Source organism: Leucoraja erinacea, chromosome 1, assembly GCF_028641065.1.
Source record: "Leucoraja erinacea ecotype New England chromosome 1, Leri_hhj_1, whole genome shotgun sequence".
Classification (NCBI taxonomy): Eukaryota; Metazoa; Chordata; class Chondrichthyes; order Rajiformes; family Rajidae; genus Leucoraja; species Leucoraja erinaceus.
The window spans coordinates 86,423,152-86,448,651 of NC_073377.1; the positions used below are offsets into that span (position 1 = coordinate 86,423,152).

Sequence of the window (25,500 nt, forward strand, 5' to 3'; positions counted from 1 at the left end):
TCCTTGAGACTCTTGAAAGGCGCCCATAAATAAAATTTATTATTATTATTATTAAGAATTAGTCACAAGAAATTAAGGAAGTAAAATATCAGAGAAAGAGTAAAAAAAAACATTGTAGAATTGTGAGATACCAAGTACTAAAGGAAATCTGAAATGATACAGGAAATAGCCAACAGGGCACATAACATCTGTGGAGATGGAGAAATTGAGTTAACATTACAGATAGTTTACCTTGCATCAGAAGTGGCTTTTCTGACACAAGCTGTCCTAAAATTGTTGAATTCGCTATTACATCCTGCAAATGTACATAGTTTGAAGATAAGGCGGTGTTCCACAGGTCTGGTTGGGCCTTTTATAAAGGGAAACAACAGTGAGGTTGAGGGAAGCAACATAATAGGATTAAGAATTATATTGAGAGGCAACTGAATGTTTGGGTCACCCTGGTGTTCTGTCAAGCACTCGCTTGGTTTTGCCAATGTTGAGAAGATTTTACCACAGCAGGAAATCCAGTTCACCTAACTGGAATAAGTAATGCTTCACTTCAAAAGAATATGTAGTTGTCTGGAAAGTGGAAAGGAAGAGGTAAAAGGAGCTACATCTCCGGTGGTTTCAACTCATTTTGGTTTATACTCTCTAGAATTTAGAAGATTGAGAGGGGATCTTATAGAAACTTACAAAATTCTTAAGGGGTTGGACAGGCTGGATGCAGGAAGATTGTTCCCGATGTTAGGGAAGTCCAGGACAAGGGGTCACAGCTTAAGGATAAAGGGGAAATCCTTTAAAACCGAGATGAGAAGAACTTTTTTCACGCAGAGAGTGGTGAATCTCTGGAACTCTCTGCCACAGAGGGTAGTTGAGGCCAGTTCATTGGCTATATTTAAGAGGGAGTTAGATGTGGCCCTTGTGGCTAAGGGGATCAGGGGGTATGGAGAGAAGGCAGGTACGGGATACTGAGTTGGATGATCAGCCATGATCATATTGAATGGAGGTGCAGGCTCGAAGGGCCGAATGGCCTACTCCTGCACCTAATTTCTATGTTTCTATGTTTTCTATGTTCAAGAACAGCTACTCTGAAAGGAAGGGTGATTAGGTAATGATGGAACGGAGAACCATCTATCTCTCATCATCATCTATAAAATTATTGGAAATTACAGTTTATTATTTGCATATATTTTGTACTTTATTTTGGTTTTGTCTATTCTCAGGTAAATCATGTATTAGGCCCGTGTCTCTGAAGAAAGTTACCACAGTTTGAGAACGAAATGGGGAGCAGAATGTGTACAAATAATTGTTGGGTAGGGTGTTGCTTGTTGATGGCAGTAATCCAACTCAAGTCAAAATTATTTTATTGTCAAATACATAATCAGGGCGAGGATAGGTACAATAAAAATTTTGCATGCAGCAGCATTACCGGCACACCGACTCAAAGAACACACACAAGTATAAATTATACATTAATTACACAAATTACATAGAAATTCTCTAAGACAGTGAAAAAAAGACCCTGCAAAAATAGGCCATTGGTAGAGCAGAAGGTAGTTCGTAATATTCTGTTGCTGAGGTAGGATTAGAGACTGAAGGTAGGATTAGAGACTAATTCAACGTCCTGCAAAATCTTTGGAGCGGGAAATAGGGATAAAATTGTGGGTCGATGACCTTTAATTACCAATTGATCAATAAGAACGATAAGATCATTGAAGACGCCTCTTCAATGAAATAACTTTTCCAGTATTAAAAAAGATGATTTTTTTTTTAAATGCTTAGTCTAAATGTTCCCACCACAATCTATATATCATGTTTCTTCCTTGAAACATTAACTCTTTAGTAGTGCAGCGAAGGAACCATTCGAGTAAATGATCAATTAACTGAAGATCTTACTATCAACACAATTTACAATGCACATAGTATATTTATCTATATTGTGTGATTTCACGATTGTCAGGCCACAAATCATTTGTTGTTGTTAATTTGTAGATCATGAGTCTGAAAGCTACTTTCTTCCAGGAGCCAAATCAATATTTAGATGGATTTTGGAACCTCAACCATATTAAATGATTTCTAATACAGTTTGATGCAACAATTATTTTTATGTGAGCAAATACATTGATGTGCATGTACCTGATTTACAGTGACTACTTTGCTAATATAGATATCAACTTAACTTTATACTTGGTTTCAGCAAATAGGACTTATTTATTGTGTGTGTTGGTCATTTACAGGAATGTCCCAGTGGGATAGTCAATGAAGAAACATTCAAAGAGATTTATGCCCAGTTTTTCCCCCAAGGTGGTGAGTATTTATAGAAATGACACCAGTAATTATATTAAGGTAATCTGTATGTATTTATATAGCACTTCCCATGTTGTCCCAAAACATGGCCATACCAATGAGAATATCTTGGAAATGTAATCAGTGCTGGAATGTGGATAAAAAATAGCTACCACATCTTGCATGCAGCAAGTTGTCACAAATAGTTATGAGACAATTCCAGGTAATCAATTTTAGTAATATTGGTAGATGTGGGCAGAAACATAACACTATTATTATATGCACAAGTTTCTAAAATGGAACTTGAACTCCATTACCTTCTGATGCCATTGTAAGAGTGAAACCAAGATTAGGTGACAGCCATGGGTCTAATTGCTTTTTTGACAGGAATGGATAATAGTTACTGGAGTATTTTACTTTTTTTTTTTCAGTGAATTCACTGGTAACTCAAGATTTGCGGAATCGATAGTACCTCACACATCTAAAATCAAATTTAACAATGTATAAAAGTTATGACAGATTTAACTTAAAACAATGCTAAATTGCTGCTGGAAAATTTACACTGGATTTAAACAGTAAGGCACTGAGTTTAGAAATTTAAAAAAAAATTCTAACTCAGAATCTAAATTAACTACGATATAAAATAATAGATGTGTTCAATCCACAAACATAAGTCTTACAAACTGGCAAAACCAACAATCGCTTCAGCTTGCATTTAAAGTATAAGTAAAATAGTTTAAGGGAGACAAAAATGGTGGAGAAACTCAGTGGGTGAGGCAGCATTTATGGAATGAAGGAAATAGGCGACATTTCAGGTCGAGATCCTTCTTCTTCGCTCCATAGATGCTGCCTCATCCGGTGAGTTTCTCCAGCATTTTTGTCTACCTTCGATTTTCCAGCATCTGTAGTTCCTTCTTAAGCAGTGAAATAGTTTAAATCACTTTCACATAATCTTGTAGTTCAAGAACCAGTTCATAGACCTGTGCATGTAATGTAAAATTATGCTTCAAGAAGACAAAATGCTTCATGACTACATCAAAGAGGAAATTAATAATAATAATAATAATAATAATAATAATAATAATAATAATAATAATAATAATAATAATAATAATAATTTATTTTATTGTCATTGCACATCAGTGCAACGAGATTTGTGCGACGTGACCATCTGAGGGAGACAGACCAGGGGGGATGGGGGGTACTCAGCAGGGCCGGTTCAGAGCCGCTATAGCTCTGGGAATGAAGCTGTTTCTGAGTCTGGAGATTCGGGCGTAGAAGGCCTTGTAACGTCTGCCGGAGGGAAGTAATTCGAACAGTCCGTTACATGTGTGTGAGGAGTCTTTATGGATGCTGACGGCCTTCCTGAGGCACCGTGTGTGGTAGCTGTGTCCCAATAATCCTCTGCGCTCTGTGGACGACGCGCTGAAGAGCTCTCCTCTCCGCCTCTGTGCAGCTGAGATACCACACAGAGATGCCATATGTTAATATGCTCTCTGTGGTGCAGCGGTAGAAGGTTGTCAGCAGCTGTTGGGGCAGACCAGTCTTTTTTAATGTCCTCAGGAAGAACAGTCGTTGCTGTGCCTTCTTGACCAGTGCAGCGTTGTTGGTGGACTATGTGAGGTCCTCTGAAATGTGAGTGCCCAGAAACTTAAAGGTGGACACTCTCTCCACACTGTCCCTGTAGATGGAGATTGGGGCGTATTCTCCATTAGGTGACCTCCTGAAGTCAATAATCAGCTCCTTGGTCTTGGAGGTGTTTAGTGACAAGTTGTTACGTGCACACCAGTCCGTCAGGTTCTGCACCTCCGCTCTGTATTTCGTTTCATCACCGTTGGTGATTAGCCCAATCACTGTTGTGTCGTCTGCAAACTTCACGATGGTGTTGGTGTCGAATGCAGGAACACAATCATGTGTGAAAAGGAAGTAGAGCATGGGGCTTAGTACACAGCCCTGTGGTGTGCCGGTGCTCAGGGTGATAGTGGAGGACAGGTGCGGGCCCAGTCTCACAGCCTGCGGTCGCTCCGTCAGAAAATTCAGGATCCAATCGCATATCGGCGAGCTGAGGCCTAGCTGGTGGAGTTTGTTGGTGAGCTTGGTGGGGATGACCGTATTGAATGCAGAACTATAGTCTATGAGGAGCATCCTCACGTACGTGCCCAGGTGAGTCAGGACAGTGTGAAGAGCCAGAGAGATGGCATCCTCTGTTGATCTATTTGTCCTGTATGCAAATTGATGAGAGTCCAGTGAGGCAGGGATACTGGATTTAATGTGGGAGAGGACCAGCCTTTCGAAGCACTTAATTGGTATTGGAGTTAGGGCAACCGGGCGGTAGTCATTCAGTCAACAGCAGCCCCTCAGTCCTTCTATGGCCTTGGTCTTTTATATTATACTCAAGGTGTTGAGGGAGAAGGTGTGTACGAGAAGGATGATATAAAAGACCAAGGTCACAGGAATATTGATGAGGACGTGGGCGAAGCAAAATTATGTGTAGTATGTTGGTACGGCCATTTTAGTGATTGAAAAGCTGTGTAAGGCAGATACCAATAGAACATTACATGATGGCCTTCAAGTTTAAATATAACTTTAAAAATTAAAATAAAGTTTCTAAAGTGAAAACTAAACTAAACTATACCAAACTAAATGTGTTCTGGGATGTAAGATAGGAAATTGCAGCTAACTAGAGATAATATCATAAATCCTTTGCAACACAAATCACATCTTTAAAGAAAAGAGAGACACAAGATGCTGGAGTAACAGTAGATCAGGCAGCATCTCCGGAGAAAAAGGGTGACTGCCAAAGGATGAAGAATGGTCCCAACCCGAAATGTCACTCATTCTATTTCTCCAGAGATGCTGCCTGATTCGCTGAGTTACTCCAGCACCTTGCGTCCATCTTTGGTATAAATCAGCACCTGCAGTTCCTTGTTTCTCCATGTTTTCACATCGTACAAAAATTTACTTCACGTAGATGCTGGAATTTTGCATAGAACACAAAGTGCTGGAGTAACATAGCGGGTCAGACAGCATCTCTGGAGTAACATAGCGGGCCAGACAGCATCTCTGGAGTAACATAGCGGGTCAGACAGCATCTCTGGAGTAACATAGCGGGTCGGGTCAGACAGCATCTCTGGAGTAACATAGCGGGCCAGACAGCATCTCTGGAGTAACATTGCGGGTCAGACAGCATCTCTGGAGGATATGGGATGGTGGCGTATCAGGTTTGGACCCTTCTTCAGACTGATTGTAATACAGGAGAGAAAGTTGGAAAAGAAGTGAGATCACTTGTGTTTAGATGACCCTCCATTCACCATCAGTCTAAAGAAGCGTCCTGAACCAAAACATCACTTAAGCCATGTCCTCCAGAGATGCTGCCTGGCCCACTGAGTTACTCCAGTACTTTGTATTTCAACCCTCGCAGAATATTGTATATCCAAAAGGGATTGACCTCTCAGTTTTCTGAACGTTAGTGAGTGTAGGAAAATCTTTCTCACTATCACCTCAGAGGACAATCCCCTCGTCCCAGGATCCAGACTAGTGACAATACTCCATAGCCCTTTGTATCCACTCATCACCTCCCAGCCTCAGTTGCTATCTCCATCCTTCCCTCACCACTTTAATCCATCTGCCAATCAACCCCTGGATCCACTGCTTGTTTACCACCTCCTATCTCCCCCTCCCCTCACCTCTTTATACTGTCTGTATCCTCTTTACTCTTTCAGTCCTGGTGAAGAATCTTGACCCAGCACAGCAACTGGACATTTCCCTCCATAGATACTGCCTGCTGTTTCTCCTTACTATGAAGAGTACTGTGGGAATCTGATGATCCTCTGTTCACAGTCGTGAGTGAGTCTGTGACCCTTTCCTTGTCTGGGGCAGTATTCTACAAGGGCAACACAGTGGTGGAGTAGTACGGTTGCTACCTTACAGCGGCAGAGACCCAAGTTCGATTCTGACTATAGGTGCTGTCGGTACGGATTTGCACATTCCCCCTGTTACCGCACAAGTTTTCTCTGGGTGCTCCAGTTTCCTTCCACGTTCCAAAGATGTGCAGGTTTGTAGGTTAATTGGCTTTGGTAACATTGTAAATTGTCCCTAGTGTGTCGGATATTGCTGGTGTATGGGATTGCTGGTCGACACAGACTTGGTGCGCCAAAGGGCCTATTTCCATGCTGCATCTCTAAATTAAACTATTGTAAAATGACCCTTAATGCGTAGGGTGCAAAACTGGGATAACATGGAACTGGAGTATGAGTAATTGTTGGTTAGCGCAGAACCTGTGAGCCGAAGAACCTGTTTTCACGCTGCATCTCTAAACTAAAAGAAGTCACATGGGATCCATTGTTCCAATTTTGTTGTCTCAAGAGAATTTACACCACAAGTAAGGAAGCATTATCAAGATGTATTCTCAAACTGAATTGGCCACTGAAGTCATAAGGTCATAATTGTCATAAGAATAGAATGAGGCCATTCGGCCCATCAAGACTACTCCGCCATTCAATCAAGGCTGATCCGTCACTCCCTCTCATACTCCTGCCGTCTCCCCATAACATCTGACACCTGTACTAATCAAGAATCTATCTCTGCCATAAAGATATTCACTGACTTGGCCTTCTGTAGCAAATAATTCAACAGATTCGCCAGACTAAAGAAATCTCTCATATCCTTCCTAGACTTGGCTTGTACATGTTGGAATTCAGAAGATTGAGGGGGGATCTTATAGAAACTTACAAAATTCTTAAGGGGTTGGACAGGCTAGATGCAGGAAGATTATTCCCGATGTTGGGGAAGTCCAGAACTAGGGGTCACAGTTTAAGGATAAGAGGGAAGTCTTTTAGGACCGAGATGAGAAAATCATTTTTTACACAGAGAGTGGTGAATCTTTGGAATTCTCTGCCACAGAAGGTAGTTGAGGCCAGTTCATTGGCTATATTTAAGAGGGAGTTAGATGTGGCCCTTGTGGCTAAAGGGATCAGGGGGTATGGAGAGAAGGCAGGGATGGGATACTGAGATGGATGATCAGACATGATCATATCAAATGGCGGTGCAGGCTCGAAGGGCCGAATAGTCTACTCCTGCACCTATTTTCTATGTTTCTATGTTTCTAAAAGAACGTCATTTAATTCTGAGGCTATGACCTCTAGTACTAAATTCTCCCACTAGTGGAAACCTCCTCTCCGCATCCACTCTGTCCAATCCTTTTACCATGCTGTACGTTCCAATGAGATTCCCCCTCATTCTTCTACACTCCAGTCATGAAGTTTTCCATTTTAGGAAAGTTCCCTCCTCTCCCCGTACACTCAAAAATGGATATGAAAGAGTTGCATTCCCTTCCATATCCTAAATTCCCAAACAAATGCATGGTTTTAACATCTCATTACCAAAAGGTTATTTAAAATTATAATGGGCAACTGTTAAAATTCACCATTTTTCTTGAAACAGCAACACAAGTAAATCACACCAATGTGGCAATCTATAATTGAGAAACAATTCCTTATTTTGTAAGCTGCAGAGACACAATGTCTCAGCAAGGAAAGAATTCTGCCTCTCTAAAAGCTTTGATAACATTTAACAGGATGATAATGAAAATGTCAGTGACTAAAAGTGTGATGAATTGGAAGGGCTATTTACTTTGCCAGCCAACATTGAATACAGTGTTTCAATGCATTGGATGCATTTTACCAGGCAGTCAGGGCTTGTTTGCATTTCTGATTTCTTTCATGAGTCTAATACTGTGTCACTTCACTCTGATGGCAAATCTGATTAAAAAAAATAAACGTCATTATAAGGAAAGGTTTGCACATATATTTCAACTATATTGTTGACTAATACAATGTTATCCATTCCAGATGCATCCACGTATGCACACTTTCTGTTTAACGCCTTTGACACAGACCACAATGGTTCAGTAAGTTTTGAGGTGAGTGCTGTTTTTTTTTTACGGTTCACTGACTCTGAGAATTGGCACAGTTTTGGTCAACCTGAAGATTTAAAACCTTGTTAAAGTGACCTGACATGATTTTTGTTTCTTTTCACAATATGGTGATCATCCATTGGTCCCTTCACAGTTTTTCGCGCAATTGCCAAAAAAACATCCAACTAACAGTATCTAATTGCAACTGCCGCCCTGTTCACAGTAACAAGAATATTTGCAGCAGATAAGAACCAGCCAGAGCAATGCAGGGAAAAAATGCATTGTTTAACAAAATATCTCCCAAATATGCTGCACAGTGAATTCAAAGTATCTTGTTAAATCAATGGTGCCGTGTGTAATAGGTGCATCAGTCTTCACTTTGGCCAACCAATGCTAAGTGCTTAAGATAGACACAAAAAATTGGAGTAACTTAGCGGGTCAGGCTGCATCTCTGAGATCAGTCTTAACCTTTCTTCAGTCTCCACCTAAAATGTTATCTATTCCATTTCTCCAGAGATGCTGAGTTACTCCACCTTTTTGTGTCGATATTCGGTTTAAATCAGCATTTGCAGTTCCTTCTTACAGGTACTAAGTGCTTTACTGTCTAAGCTAATGAGAACTAAGATTTCAATAATGATGGACAATATGGACAAGATTGCACCATAAAACGTGAAGAGAGTCAAATGAGGGGACAAAGGGATCTATAGTTGTGACAGGGATTAGTGTAATTGAGGGGAAAACAATTGTTTTTTGTTGACCATTTGTCGTCAACCTTGTGTTGGTGCCAAAGTTAAGAACATCACCTGGAAAAGAACTCGGAGAAGGATGACGGATCCTTGATAAGAAAGAGCTCCGAGCTGATCAACACTTGGAGCAATCTTGACAGTGTAAACCCCACAGATATTCAGAGTGCAGGAGAGTGGAAGAGACACATCAGATAAATTGGGTCATTGGAATACTCTTGATTGTGGAAGAAAACTTTTTTTATAAATTCTTCAGATTACAGACTTTTGCTTAAATTTGCTTTGCAAAAGAACTATGGTTTTACATCAGTTTAAATGTAAAATTAGGTGAAGAGAATAAAATAGTAAAAATTGGTGATAGCTTTGATAAAGGAATGTGGGGGAGGGGGAGAGGGGTATTTTTTGTGAACTCCATGGCAGAACAAGTTCAAGTGAGTTTATTGTCATGTGTCCCTGTATAGGACAATGACATTCTTGCTTTGCTTCAGCACACAGAACATAGTAAGCATTTACTACAAAACAGATAAGTGTGTCCATATACAATAATATTAATATATACACACATGAATAAATAAACTGATAAAGTGAAAATAACAGATAATGGGTTATTAATAATCAGAGTTTTGTCCGAGCCAGGTTTAATAGCTTGATGGCTGTGGGGAAGTAGCTATTCTTGAACCTGGTTGTTGCAGTCTTCAGGCTCCTGTACCTTCTACCTGAAGGTAGCAGGGAGATGAGTGTGTGGCTACTCTGTAATGAACAGATACATTATCTGTGAAAGGGACATGTGTCAAGTGGCACCAGTTTCTTGTACCACGCAATACCATGTCACATCTCCGCGAATGTCTCAAATGTTTCTGAGGTGCAAAGACGACGGTCATGTAAATCTGATGAGATCTGTGTGCATGCTGACCAAACCAAACCAGAATCAACATAAGCACAGATAAGCAGCCATCAGGAATAGGTAAAGTAGTCCAGTACCTGCAGACGTAACCCAATAACTCTGAGGGAATTAAGTGACAGCAGAAGTTGCAACCGACAAAGAAGGGGTTGGGGTTGGGAGGGTTAGTGCAATGGGTTAGGGTGGTGTGGGGAGGCTTTGAAGAATTCCTTTTACTTTTCAGAATACAGGGAACTACAGATGCTGGTTTACAAAAAAAAGACACAAGATGCTGGGGCAACTCATCGGGTCAGATGCTGCCTGACTCATTGAATTACTCCAGTATTTTGTGCTTTTTTTCCTTTTCCTTTTCAATATTTTCCATTCTTCAGAAATGCTCTGCTACAATGCCACCCTGTGGTGATATTCAAGTCCTACGTTTGGTTTGACTTCAAGCTTTTGTTGGGCTCCTAACACATCTTGTAGTGCAATTTGCCATCCCAGAGCCACCTCCTAATGCAGAATGTTGAAATACTAGACTGAGCATTTATTTAACTCCTAATTCTGTATCATTTCAGGATTTTATCCAGGGTCTTTCTGTTTTACTTCGTGGAACAATACAGGATAAACTAAAATGGGCATTCAATTTATATGATATAAATAAGGATGGATATGTAACTAAGGAGGTAAGGTACTTCATACATTTGCATTACAGTGTTGAAAAAGAGTTTCTTGGCACATTGGATGAAACATGCTGTGAACCGTATTCCAATTCCTCTTGTTTATTAAAATGTGGAGATTCTGCGGGATGTTTTGACTCTTTTCACTAAAATCCAATAAGACTGTTGGATTGTATTCACCACCAAAAAAATCCCCTACTATGTAACATTAATTGTTGTATCTACAACAATATGCATGATGAATAAATAGATGACCTTGTAATAATGTGATGTTGGCAACATTTAGAGGCAGATACACAAACATAACAATCTCAACAGATTACATTCATCTATTCTAAATTACAAAGAAGATTTGTTTTGTGATGATTCACAAAATCTGTTACGATGGTTGTTAATTTGACTTTTGTGTAGTGTTTCTATAATGGCCCCAGTGATTCCCTGCCCCTCCACTAATGTGGCAATGTACCCTTTCTGTCAGTATCTGTAAATACCTTTAATTAAAATGAATTCCACTCAAATGGAGACAATTAGAGACCATTTTTAGTTTCTGCACATCTGTTTGCCAAGAATATATTTGCCTAAATTCGGTGTTTGGATCAGAATATCTGTAATCTGCTAATCAAATGTAGAGTTCCAGAACATTAATGTGACTAAAAAATGGTAGAAGAAACAAAAAAGACACAAAGTGCTGGAGTAACTCAACAGGTCAGGTCAGGCAAACATTTCTGGAGAACACATTTCAGTTCAGGACCCTTTTCATACTGTGTGAGCTGGGGGGTGGAGAAAGATGAAAGAGAGATGAGGGCAGGACAATGCTGGCATGTGCTAGGTAGATACAGTTGAGAGGGGGTGATTGGGAGATGGTTGGCCAAAGGCCAGAGATGAAAAGCCAAAAAGTGTAAAATAAGGAGATAAATGATAGAAAAGGTGAGAATTGTGAATTGAGGAATATAAGTGGAAAGGCGAGGGGGAGGGTAGGAAAGGGTGTGAATTCTGCTGGGGCACAGTGAAGAAAGAGGGAAGCCAAGTTGCCTGTACATATTAGACTCAAAACTCTTAGGCCAATTACATTTTAAGGAAAACGTGAAAGAGGAAGGGACGTTGTTGAAGTAAAAGTGAAATCAAGTCAGGCAAAGATGCAGCATAGAAGACATGATATCATTTGTGTGTTAACACTACTGTTTGAATCTGATATTTGGTAATGAGATATTGGAGGAATGACTAAAGTGTTCCAAACAAAAACTGGAGATAAAATATACAATACAATTAAATCATAATTCTTGCAAGAAATATACAAGAATATGAAGACTTATGTGATTATGACTATATGCCAGAAGCTGATCCAGTGGAGAATGTGCACGTAGCTACATAGAATTCTATTTAATTGAATTTAAAAATGGATACAACCATGAATAAATCAAAGGGGTTCAGAAAGTCTGCAGAAAGTTATTACATTTGTAATAATGTAAATATTCAATATTATTTCAAAAAGGGCAAGTCATAGTCATAGAGGAAACATTCCCTTCAGCCCAACTTGCCCACACCGACCAACATGTCCCAGCTACATTAGTCCCACCTGCCCACATTTGGTCCATATCCCTCCAAACCTGTCCAATCCATGTACCTGTCTAACTGTTTCTTAAATGTTGGAATAGTCCCTGCGTCAACTACCTCCCCTGGCAATTTGTTCCATACTTCCATCACACTCAGTGTGAAAACATTACCCCTTAGATTCTTATTAAATCTTTTCCCCTTCACCTTAAACCTATGTCCTCTGGTTCTTGATAGACGTACTCTAGGTAAGAGACTCTGTAGATCTACCCAATCTATTCCTCTCATAAATGTATACACCTCTATATGATCACCCCTCATCCTCCTGCTCTCCAAGTAATAGAGTTGCAGCCTACTCAACCTCTCCCTTTAGCTCAAACCCACGAGCCCTGGCAACATCCTCTTAAATCTTCTCTGTACCCTTCCCAGCTTGACAACATCTTTCCTATAACACAGTGCCCAGAACTGAATACAATAATCTAAATGTGGCCTCATCAATATCTTATACAACTGCAACATGACCTCCCAACTTCTATACTCAATAGACTGATGAAGGCCAATGTACCAAAAGCCTTTTTGACCACCCGATCTACCTGCGATTCCACATTCAAGGAACCATGCTCGTGCACTACTAGATCCCTCTGCTCTACAACACTACCCAGAACCCTACCATTCACTGTGTAGGTCCTGCCCATGTTAGACTTCTCAAAATACAACACCTAACATTTCTCTGCATTAAATTCCAATGATGTGATATATGTAAATGAATGTGTGCCAAATGTAGTGATGTGTATGTACACATGCATGCGGAAAGGAGTTGGGTGAATAAATTAATTTCACACCATTGTTTGTTCTCATGTATCTTCAAATTCTTGATCAGTTCCGATGCTACTTACGCAAACAAAACAATGCTGGAGGAACTCAGCGAAGCAAGGAGGTGGTTGACATTTCAGGTCAAGACCTTGCATCAGGCCTCCAATTGACTTGCATTTAGTGAATCAAGATGCAAAAATAGCATACACATAATCCATCTTTATCTTCAATGACCAGAAAACCAGAACAATTTCCAAGTACTTCTAGTATTAATTTAAATTCTGCACAAGTTTAACTGTTTTAACTTTTCATTCCAATCCCACTAAAAGTGAACCAGTGCATTTATTTGCTGTTTTTTTCATCATTATTCTGTGCCATTACTTTGGTTGTTTATGCACCTGTACTCCCAGATCCTCCTACGCACATTCCAAGGAATATACAGATTTATTTTTCCTTATAAAATGTACCATTTTACCATTAATATTACAAAATTAATTCTACCAGTTCTATGCATATTTTGCTAATTTATTTATGTGATTTTCCTTCCTAGTATTAAATATATGACCTTATGTTGTTTGGATAATTCAATTACTAAGCTCAAAGTGTAAATAGCTCATTCTAAGCTTCCCCCAGTCTAGTTTCAGTCAAAAATCACTGAGTCAAGCACTTGCACATCTAAACTTTATTTTGACAAAACACAATTACAGTTCCCACTACTATACCTAACTACCGCGCGTTCGATATTCGTATCTGCCTGATCAAGCCCTCTTTAGTCTCGCTCAAGCAGAGACACTCCAGAAGGTCACGCAGTCCTAAGCGTTCTCCCAGAAGATCGACACAGGACCTCATGGGAGCGATATTTTATATGTCCCCGAACCTTGAGGGGCCGAACCACATAGGGGTGGTCTCTTTACAGTCCAATAACAGATATCGATTAACACAGTATATGATAGACATTTCCCTAACCCAATAATACAGTGACTAATACAATGTATTCAAATGGAACTTCTGAAGAGGAAACACATATAGCAACATTTACCCAGATATTCAAAAAACCCAGACAAGGCTCAATACTTAATCCAATCCACTTCTAGCAAAGTAAAGCTTTGCAACACTCCATGGCCACAGCGAGCAGCACCGGAAATTGGAGGAACAGCACCTCATATTCCGTTTGGGGAGTCTGCATCCTGGGGGGCATGAACATCGAATTCTCCCAATTTTGTTAGTCCTTGCTGTCTCCTCCCCTTCCTCAGTCCCCCTGCTGTCTCCTCCCATCGCCCAGCCTTCGGGCTCCTCCTCCTTTTTTCCTTACTTGTCCCCGCCCACCGCCGCCCCCGATCAGTCTGAAGAAGGGTTTCGGCCCGAAACGTTGCCTATTTCCTTCGCTCAATAGATGCTGCTGCACCCGCTGAGTTTCTCCAGCTTTTTTGTGTACCTTCGATTCTCCAGCATCTGCAGTTCCTTCTTAAACACTGTAAAATGTGTATGTCTGGTTTGCATTCATCCAATCCATTCCATACAATTTGCATCTAATTGTCAGGATCTGCAGATGTTCCATTCTCTTCCTGCAGCTCCTATCTAGGCTCTAGACAAACTGGCACCATTCTGCACCTTATCCTATTTCTGCAGAAGGCATTTAAATTGACCAAATGGCCTAGCAACCCAGAAGCCTTAACTTAATTTTAGTGTCCTGGCCTCTCCAATTTGGCCAGAATTAACAAAATCACCAATATTTAACTGTTTCCTCAGACCTGAATGTTACAAGAAATTGTGACTTTGGTTTTCTTTTGCTTTTATTCACACAGCACAATTCTCACTGCTGAACTGAAAATGAACACAACTGCAAGTGACGATTCACTGGCGTTTTAAGCACTCATTCAAGTTATCAGCCACACTTCATGACTCCTGCACTGTTTAAAGCTGTTTGGAGCTCTTCAGTCTTGATACATACCTACGCCAAAAGTAACACTCTGTCTGCTCTCCTCTTCAGTCATGAGAATGTTGCTCATGTTTGGAGAAGAAGCATAGAACAGTTAGACTATACTGTATACAGTTTGATCAGGGTGGAGTGTCTGATATCTAATTGAACCAATCGCATTTTGCTCAGCTTGGGAAGCGATGGAAGGTTTATGAGTCAGATGGGCAAGTTGTACCCCCCCCCCCCCCCCCCCCCCCCCCCCCCCGCTAAATATGCATTTTCATCCTAGTACTGTGGTGAAAATTGTATCTTTAGCGCTCTGCTGCAAGTGCACAACAGTGAAGGTCTCAGCCCTGACACCCCTTCTGCCATCCAATGTTTTTTTTTCCCCTCACATGTGATCCATGTTGCTGACTCACATCCCACCAGTAATTAAACATGCATTTGAATAAGTACCAACCCAGGAGAAATGATCAGCATCAAGGGCAGGATCATTGCAGACCCACCACAATAGAAAATATATGGTTTCTGGAAAAGACATCTTTGAAGGCTCCAACCTGAAAGATTTGCAATCATATTATGTTGAATGTAATCAATCTGGATTAGATATCTTTGCACTTATAAACTTGATGTAACATATGACTTCTGATCATGGTTGCAGGAAATGCTGGATATTATGAAATCTATTTATGACATGATGGGAAAATACACTTATCCTGTTCTTAGAGACGAAACGCCCAGGCAGCATGTTGAAATATTTTTTCAGGTATGTTGTATGTGCTGTAATGAACATAAAACATAATACAATTAACATAAGAACTTTTAATGGCATTTCTAAATTTGTGTCACCAATTGACGTAGAAATAATTATATCCGCTAATTAATTATGGTACTTTGAATTAATAATTAGGAGAGTATAAGTGCAATAAGTAGAGATCATAGAGATCATAGGAATGATCATAGGAATGAAGGCCTTTGGCCTAGAAAAGAAACATCAGAGAGATGGGTTAGAACTTACAGGGAAAAGCCAGTAGTTTCATAGTCAGTAATATTCACTAACTTCTACCAAAGTTAGAATGCTTACACGATTCCTAAATTTGTCAGCGCCTCTTCTGGTGTTCAGTCATCTGTGCTCCTATGTTGATTGTAAGAGGTAAACACGACCATGAGGACATGGATAAAGTGAATGCTCATGGTTGTTTTCATAGGGTAGAGGTTTCTAAAACTAGGATAGGCTTTAGGCTTTAGGCTTTTCCCAGTAAGTTCTAACCCATCTCGCTGATGTTTCTTTTCTAGGCCAAAGGCCTTCATTTCTACTTTATCTGCTTATTGCACATACTCTCCTAATTATTAATTCAAAGTACCATAAGAGAGGGGAGAGATTTAAGAGGAACCTTAGGTACAATGTTTTCACTCAGAGGGTATTTCTTATCTGGAATGAGCTGCCAAAAGAAGCTGTAAAAGTAGATACAATTGCAATGTTTAAAATATTTTTGGACAGATTTACGGATAGGATGGGTGTAGAGAGTTTTGGGCCAAATGCAGGTAACTGGAACTAGCCTAAATATGTCAATGTGGTCAGCAAGGACAATGTTTCCATGCTGTGTAGCTCTGTGAAACGCAGCTAAGCGAGTGGATGGGGCTTGGTCAGTTATCAAAGTTTCTTCAGTATTTCTACATGATTATGAATGGAAAGAAATGCCACAGCACAGGATTCACTGCTTAGCTGGGAGCTAATTTGGCTCAGGTGATCCTCACAAAATAATTTGTTGTAGATCATAGAAAGCATTTTAATCATTTTTGTAGTTACAATGGGTTACATCTTGCTGCTCAAAATTATATTACTTCTCATATTTTATCTTTCTTCTATGTCACGATAGAATTAAATTATTTTGTTTTATTTTTTATTTTCTATTTATAACAGAAAATGGATAAAAATAAAGATGGGGTAGTGACCATTGATGAATTCATTGACACCTGCCAAAAAGTGAGTGATCTATCATGTACATGCACTGCTAGTTAGAAGTTTATAACCAACTTTGCATTTATTGAAAATGCTAAATAAAGTGGCTAATTGGTTATTAACTAAGTTGTCATTAAAAAAACAGACTGCACATTGAGGTGAAAGTATTGTACTGTGTACTGACTCTAAGAATCATATGATGACAGACTAATTGTTCACAAAATAATTTTGGACAGAAAATATTTCTTTTTTTTGTTTGATGTTAAAAGATTTGGTGAAGAACAAAATACATTGAATTAGATCAGATTTGAATTAAATTGAGATTTATTGCTGCTTATGAGCATTTGTGAGCAGGAATCATTTGGACTCCATAAGTAAACATTTAATTGCTATATTTCTCCCCTCTAAACATTTATACATGTGAGAGTTTGTATAATTAAAGCTTAAACTCTTCGACATTCAAAGCCTAGAGGCAAGTTTACCATATAACCATATACCCATATAACAATTACAGCATGGAAACAGGCCATCTCGACCCTTCTAGTCCGTGCCGAACACATAATCTCCCCTAGTCCCACATACCTGCGCTCAGACCATAACCTTCCATTCCCTTCCCGTCCATATAACTATCCAATTTATTTTTAAATGATAAAAACGAACCTGCCTCCACCACCTTCACTGGAAGCTCATTCCACACAGCCACCACTCTCTGAGTAAAGAAGTTCCCCCTCATGTTACCCCTAAACTTCAGTCCCTTAATTCTCAAGTCATGTCCCCTTGTTTGAATCTTCCCTACTCTCAGTGGGAAAAGCTTTTCCACGTCAACTCTGTCTATCCCTCTCATCATTTTAAAAACCTCTATCAAGTCCCCCCTTAACCTTCTGCGCTCCAAAGAATAAAGCCCTAACTTGTTCAACCTTTCTCTGTAACTTAGTTGCTGAAACCCAGGCAACATTCTAGTAAATCTCCTCTGTACTCGCTCTATTTTGTTGACATCCTTCCTATAATTAGGCGACTAAAATTGTACACCATACTCCAGAATTGGCCTCACCAATGCCTTGTACAGTTTTAACATTACATCCCAACTTCTATACTCAATGCTCTGATTTATAAAGGCCAGCACACCAAAAGCTTTCTTTACCACCCTATCTACATGAGATTCCACTTTCAGGGAACTGTGCACAGTTATTCCCAGATCCCTCTGTTCACCTACATTCTTCAATTCCCTACCATTTACCATGTACGTCCTATTTTGATTTGTCCTGCCAAGATGTAGCACCTCACACTTATCAGCATTAAACTCCATCTGCCATCTTTCAGCCCACTCTTCCATCTGGCATAAATCTCTCTGTAGACTTTGAAACTCTACTTCATTAGCCGCAACCCCACCTATCTTAGTATCATCTGCATACTTACTAATCCAATTTACCACACCATCATCCAGATCATTGATGTACATGACAAACAACAGTGGACCCAACACAGATCCCTGTGGCACCCCACTCGTCACTGGCCTCCAACCTGACAAACAACCATCCACCATTACTCTCTGGCATCTCCCATTCAGCCACTGTTGAATCCATCTTGCTACTCCACCATTAATACCCAACCATTGAACCTTCTTAACCAACCTTCCATGAGGAACCTTGTCAAAGGCCTTATTGAAGTCCATATACACAACATCCACTGCTTTACCCTCATCAATTTCCCGAGTAACATCTTCTAAAAATTCAAGAAGATTAGTCAAACATGACCTTCCAGGCACAAATCCATGTTGACTTCCTAATCAGACCCTGTTTATCCAGATGCTTATATATATTATCTCTAAGTATTCTTTCCATTAATTTTCCCACCACTGACGTCAAACTAACAGGTCTATAATTGCTAGGTTTACTCTTAGACCCCTTTTTAAACAATGGAACAACATGCGCAGTACGCCAATCCCCCGGCACTATTCCCGTTTCTAATGACACTTGAAATATTTCTGCCATAGCCCCTGCTATTTCTACACTAACTTCCCTCAATGTCCAAGGGAATATCCTGTCCGGACCTGGAGACTTATCCACTTTTATATTTCTTAAAAGTGTCAGTACTTCCTCTTCTTTGAATCTCATAGTTTCCATAGTTACTCTACTTGTTTCCCTTACCTCACATAATTCAATATCCTTCTCCTTGGTGAATACCGAAGAAAAGAAACTGTTCAATATCTCCCCCATCTCTTTTGGCTCTGCAGATAGTTGTCCACTCTGACTCTCTAATGGACCAATTTTATCCCTCGTTATCCTTTTGCTATTAATATAGCGGTAGAAACCCTTCGGATTTACTTTTACCTTACTTTCCAAAGCAACCTCATATCTTCTTTTAGCTTTTCTAATTTATTTCTTAAGATTCTTTTTACATTCTTTATACTCCTCAAGCACCTCATTTACTCCATTCTGCCTATAATTATTGTAGATCTCCCTCTTTTTCCGAACCAAGTGTCCAATTTCCCTTGAAAACCATGGCTCTTTACAATTTTTACGATTTCCTTTCAACCGAACAGGGACATAAAGATTCTGTACTCTTAAAATTTCACCTTTAAATGTACTCCATTTCTCTTCCACATCTTTCCCATAAAACAAACTGTCCCAATTTACTCCTTTTAAATCCTTTCGCATCTCCTCAAAGTTAGCCTTTCTCCAATCAAAAATCTCAACCCTAGGTCCAGTTCTGTCCCTCTCCATAATTATATTGAAACTAATGGTATTGTGATCACTGGCCCCGAACTGTTCCCCAACGCATACCTCTGCCACCTGACCCATCTCATTTCCTAACAGGAGGTCCAGCACCGTCCCTTCTCTAGTAGGTACTTCTATGTATTGCTGCAAAAAACTATCCTGCACACATTTTACAAACTCCAACCCATCCAGCCCATTTACAGAATGTGTTTCCCAGTCTATGTGTGGAAAATTGAAATCTTCCACAATCACTACCTTGTGCTTACTACTAATATCTGCAATCTCCTTACATATTTGCTCTTCCAATTCTCACTCCCCATTTGGCGGTCTATAATACACCCCTATAAGTGTTGCTACCCCTTTCCCATTTCTCAGTTCCACCCAAATAGCCTCCTCTAATCTATCCTGCCAAAGCACTGCTGTAATATCTTCCCTGATAAGCAATGCAACACCTCCACCTCTTGCCCCCCCAATTCTATCATACCCGAAGCAACGAAATCCTGGAATATTTAGTTTCCAATCACAGCCCTCCTGCAACCATGTTTCACTGATCGCCACAACATCATACTTCCAGGTGTCAATCCAGACTCTAAGCTCATCCACCTTTCTTACAATGCTTTTCTTTTTTTACCTATGTCGTTGGTACCTATATGTACCACAACCTCAGGCTCCTCTCCCTCCCATTTCAGGATTTCTTGGACCCGTTCAGACACATCCCTGACCCTGGAACCAGGGAGGCAAACTACCATCCGGGTCTCCTGTCTGCGTCCACAGAATCGCCTATGCGACCCCCTGACTATAGAGTCCCCTATTACAATTGCCCTCCCCTACTTTTCCTTACCCTTCTGAGCAACCGGACCGATCTTTGTGCCAGAGGCCCGGCCGCTGTCGCTGCCCCCAGGTAGGCTGTCTCCCCCACCCTTACTCAAGCATGAGTACTTATTTTCAAGGTGTACAGCCACCGGGGTACTCACCAGTCCCTGCCTCTGCCCATTGCCCTTCCTAACTGTTACCCAGTTTTCTGTCTCCTGTGGTCTTGGAGTGACCACCTCCCTGTAACTCCTTTCTATGACCTCCTCGCTCTCCCTGAGCAGACAGAGGTCATCAAGTTGCTGTTCCAGGTTCCTGACACGTTCCCTTAGGAGCCCCATCTCGACGCACCTTGCGCAGATGTGGACGTCTGGAGGGCACTCCGACTCCATGACCTCCCACATCTGACATCCAGAACAGTAAACTGCCCTGGCCCTCATTCTCCCCCTTATCCAAATACAATAAAGCCTTACCCGGGATACATTTTACATTCTACCTTTCAAAGTTTCAAAGGTTTAGACATTACATTTTATTAAATAAAATATGAAAAATGTAAATAAGATGCACTATACAGCATATACACACATTCAAAGTTTTCATCTTTGTCTTTAAAATCCTCTGTGGCTTCAACCCTCCCTTACCTCTGCAATTCTTCAATTTTCACCTCTTCTTTCAGGCCAGCTTCCACCATTCTTACAATTTTCCTCGATGTAGCATCTTGTACTTGTTACTTCATTTACCCCCGTCCCCAGGGATCCAACTCCTAATATTTATTCTCTAAATTACTTTATTTTCAACTTCACAATCTATATCGATTTGTTCTCTAAATCTGCTGATGAAAAAAAAATTAAGAGGGAACCTAAGTGGTTTCAAGGAGATACAAATGAACTGAGTGAGTTTATGGCGGCACCATGGCAGATGAAATACAGTGTTGAAAAATATGCAGCTTTCTTATTCAGTAGAAAGAAAAATAACACTGAGTTTATAAATGGACCTGAGATTAATAAATGTTGCATGCAAAAGGTGTTTTGTGGTTACGTCACTGAAAAACTAATAGGTAGGTGCAGGGATAAATTAGGAAGGCAGATAGCCTTTATTTTAAGAGAATTTGGGTACCAGACTAAAGTTATCTTGCCACAAAAATAAAGGATCTTGGCAAGAAAATATCCAGATTATTATGCGCAACTTTGGCTCTTAACCAAAAAAAAAGTTATGCTGATCGTTTTTATAAGGAGGGATTATGTAGGCTATTCCTGTATTTCCCATTTTAGAAGATTGAGAAATGAACTCATTAAAACACAGAAGATTCATAAGAGGTCTCAAACAGGGTAGAAATCTGCAAGATGTTTCAAATGGCTGAGGAGTTGGGAATTAAGAGACATTGAGTCACATAGTATGGCCATGTCATTTCAACAAGTCTGCACCAAGCACCAGGCACATATTTATATGGAAACAACGCTAATATTTTAAATGGTGTACCATGGAGGGCTGTGGAAGCTCAGATATTGATTGCATTCAATGCTGAGTCTGATGAATTTCTGTGTATTAGGGAAATCAAGGGATATGATATTGAGGCAGCAGATCAGCTGTGATCTTGTTGACCGGGACAGCGGATGCAAGGAGACAAATGACCTATTCCAGCTCCCATTGTTCTTGGCCTTCTGCTCCTTAGAATGGAGCACACGGATTCAATCAGGACTTGACACAGGCCAAGTGACCACGTGGTCAACATCTCCATGGTTTCCAAGATTTTTTGATTCCCCTGTTTTAAATGGGAGTGGGTAGCCATTGTGGAAAGCCATGAAATTTCAACCTTCAGTTCATATATTTGTTAATTTGTATAAGATGCTTAAATTATTAATATTTAATTGGACATTTTTGAAATTTACCAGTCCTGCAGAACTGGAACTTTGGAACACCTGAAATAAATCAAACTTCCATCTTGTAACCTACTATTTATTGCATGATGTAATGGCCTGAATGAAATCATTACTGTCCCTTGTGAAGTTATGGTGCTGAACATCAGAATCCCAGGCATTATCCACTTTCAATGATTGTTAATCATGACTGCATGTCATTCTTGTAGCTCACATCCGCAATGCTATTTTCTCAGTTTCTAAATGTCAAATATGTATTGAGCTATAATCAATCATTGCTATTATCTATCAACGTGAAAAATAAAATCCCAGGACTGAGGCAGCAGGTCATGTAACACAGTACAAGATTTATATGCCCTGGCTTCCACAATTATTTGTCTCATGTTACTTTTTAAAAAAAATGTATCTGTCTTGTCTTGCAAAGTGTCATTTCCCCCAACTGTGATCAGATTTACTGTACAATATATCAATATTCACAGTCTTCTGCTTTCTTTTGCACAGGATGAGAATATCATGAAATCCATGCAACTCTTTGAAAATATTATTTAATGTCAGCAACAATCAAGCACTTTAAAGGACAGCTTCAAAGATTCTAAACAAAAGGAATGACTGTGATCAGTGGAGAAACTACTACCACTATAATATAATTCAGCAACATGCTGAGATGATGTATTATGCAAGTCAGCTTAGTTCAGATGTAAAGCCTTCAACTAGTAAATATTTTTTAGAGTTATGAACATAGCCAATGTCATAACAGTAAGAATGGAATATTTTATTTAAACAAAATATCTTGTGTTAGTTGCACATGTAAAATGCATGCTTTCATATTCAGGCAAAATACCCTTCCTAAAGATGATGATGATTATGGTTATGTTACTATTTTAAATAAATGGATGAGAGGTGGATTCCATGCATACATATGTGCGTGAGTGTGCGTGTGCGTGAGTGTGCGCGTGTGTGTGTGTGTGCATGTGTGTGTGCGTGTGCGTGTGATTGATGTGTGTGGCTTCATAGCACAGCACTTCTAATTTGCTGCAGACTGTTTGGCAAATTGAAATACGCAGCACCTGAACCAAACGTCATTCAAGAGCCCAAGTATAATTTTAATAAAATACAGGGCAATGTAGAAAATAAAAGACGAATGCAATGTACTGTAACATACTATCCATTTGTACATCACATTTTCTTAACTAGAATTATCACAGTGCCTTTTATGGCAAGATCGAAGTCACACAACTATTTCAGATATAGGGATGGAATGCTAAAAACACCTAACCATTATCTGCTCTGATGTATTTATTATGTACTAATAGAGGAGCAGTGTGATCCCATTACATCTTCAATTTATGATAGTGTCTTTGTGTATTAATGTGTACATTTTGTAACAAAACGACTCATGAAAATAAAAAGAGTAGGTTTATCAAAGTGTTGATATTCTGGTGTTGGTTTGTTTCAACCTACAAAAGACTTTCCTGATCATTCAGTAGCAAAGTAAAATTTTCACAGCACTGTAAAAATAGCATTGAGCTACTTTAATTTAGTAGGAATGATTGATGGATAATGTCTTCCTGAGAGTCTCCAATGAACTATATAGCTGGAGCAAGCATAAATCTCTAACCGTAATCACTTCATTTTGGGGGGAAAAACCTAATACAGATTTTCTAAAAAAGACAAAGTGCTGGAGTAGCTCAGTGGGTCAGGCAGGCAGGGGCAAGGATGCTGTCTGACCTGCTGAGTTACTCCAGCACTTTGTGATGCTCTCTGACCCGTTGAGTTGCTCGAGCATTTAGTGATGTTGCCTGCCTCACTGAATTACTCCAGCATATTGTGTATTTTTCTTAAACCAGCATCTGCAGTTCCTTGTTTCTAATATAGGCAGTTTTGCTATAACGTGATAGTTGAGTTCAAAAGAAGCCATGCGTTATCTGAAGAATTGCATTAGAAATGTTTGTCAGTGAGCAAGAGAGTCTCAGACTTGCAATGACAAAATTATTTTTCCAGCATAATTTCCAAAATTAAAAGACATGAATAGCAATAAGTTTATTTTTGTTACTGTTTGTTAAAGATACTGAAGGCTACATGTAACATTACTTAATCATGTATCTATGCACATGTCTCAATAGAACCGATTGTCTATCAATTTCAAAGGAGATCAATAGTAAAGAAGTAAATGTTAAGGGACAATGATAAGAGTCAAGTCAAGAGTGTTTTATTATCGTATGTCCCGGATGGGACAATTCAATTCTGACTTGTTGCAGCACAACAGAATATGTGAATATGTAAACATAGTACATAACGGGGGAAGAGAAAAAAAGAAAAAGTTCAATAAATAAAAAATGTAGTGCAATAATAATATGGTCTTTTGCAGTTCAGAGCTCAGAGCTTATTCGTTGTTGTGTTTAATCGCCTGATGGCTGTGAGGAAGAAGCAGTTCCTGAACCTGGACGTTACAGTTTTCAGGCTCCTGTACCTTCTTCCTGATGGCAATGGTGAGATGAGTGTGTGGCCTGGATGGTGTGGGTCCTTGATGATTTTGGCTGCCTTTTTGAGGCAATGACTACGATAGATCCCTTCGACAGTGAGGATGTAAAATCCAGTGATGGACTGGGAAGTGGTCACAACTTTTTGGAATCTTTTTCGCTCCTGGACATTCAAGATGCCAAACCAGGCCATGATGCAACCAGTCAGAATGCTCTCTACCATTCACCTGTAGAAGTTTAGGAGAATCCTCTTCGACATGCTGAATATCCACAATCTTCTCAGGAAGTAGAGTTGCTGATGTGCCTTCTTTATAATTGCATTGGTGTGCTGGGTCCAGGAAAGATCTTCAGAAATAAGCAAGCCCAGGAATTTGAAGTTATTGTCCCTCTCCACCATTGTCCCATTGATGTGAACAGGATTGTGAGTTCTCATCCTTCCCCTACCAAAGTCCACAATCAGTTCTTTGGTTTTACTGATGTTGAGAGCCAGGTTGTTGTGCTGGCACCATTTGGTCAGTCGGTTGATCTCACTTCTATACTCTGACTCGTCCCCATCTGTGATTCATCCAACCACAGTGGTGTCGTCAGCGAACTTGATGATGGAGTTCGCATTATGTCCAGTTACGCAGTCATAGGTATAGAGTGAGTAAACGCAGCCTTGAGGTGTCCCGTACTAATTGTTACTGAGGATGAAGTGGTTCCTCCAATTCGAACAGACTGTGATCTGTGCATGAGGAAGTCGAGGATCCAATTGCAGAGGGATGCGCAGAAGCCCATTTTCTTGAGCTTGGTAAACAGCTTTTTTTTTAAATCAAAAAAATGTATTAAATTATTAAAAATTAATATTTACACTACAATAAAACAAGCCAGAACCCACCATCATAAT

General features: G+C 39.8%; 1 protein-coding gene across 2 annotated transcripts in view; it reads left to right on the plus strand.

Moving 5' to 3' along the window:
• The window catches only part of kcnip4a (potassium voltage-gated channel interacting protein 4a), a 460,669-nt gene extending 436,226 nt beyond the window's left edge, over nt 1-24,443 (plus strand). For both annotated transcript variants that reach the window (XM_055638283.1, XM_055638274.1), the window contains exons 3-8: nt 2,220-2,289; nt 8,118-8,188; nt 10,384-10,491; nt 15,429-15,533; nt 16,692-16,754; nt 22,636-24,443. In XM_055638283.1, coding sequence (XP_055494258.1) covers nt 2,220-2,289; nt 8,118-8,188; nt 10,384-10,491; nt 15,429-15,533; nt 16,692-16,754; nt 22,636-22,683 — 465 coding nt within the window. In that variant the 3' untranslated portion in view covers nt 22,684-24,443. The remainder of the gene's footprint in view (nt 1-2,219; nt 2,290-8,117; nt 8,189-10,383; nt 10,492-15,428; nt 15,534-16,691; nt 16,755-22,635) is intronic.
• Nucleotides 24,444-25,500: the final 1,057 nt, after the last annotated feature.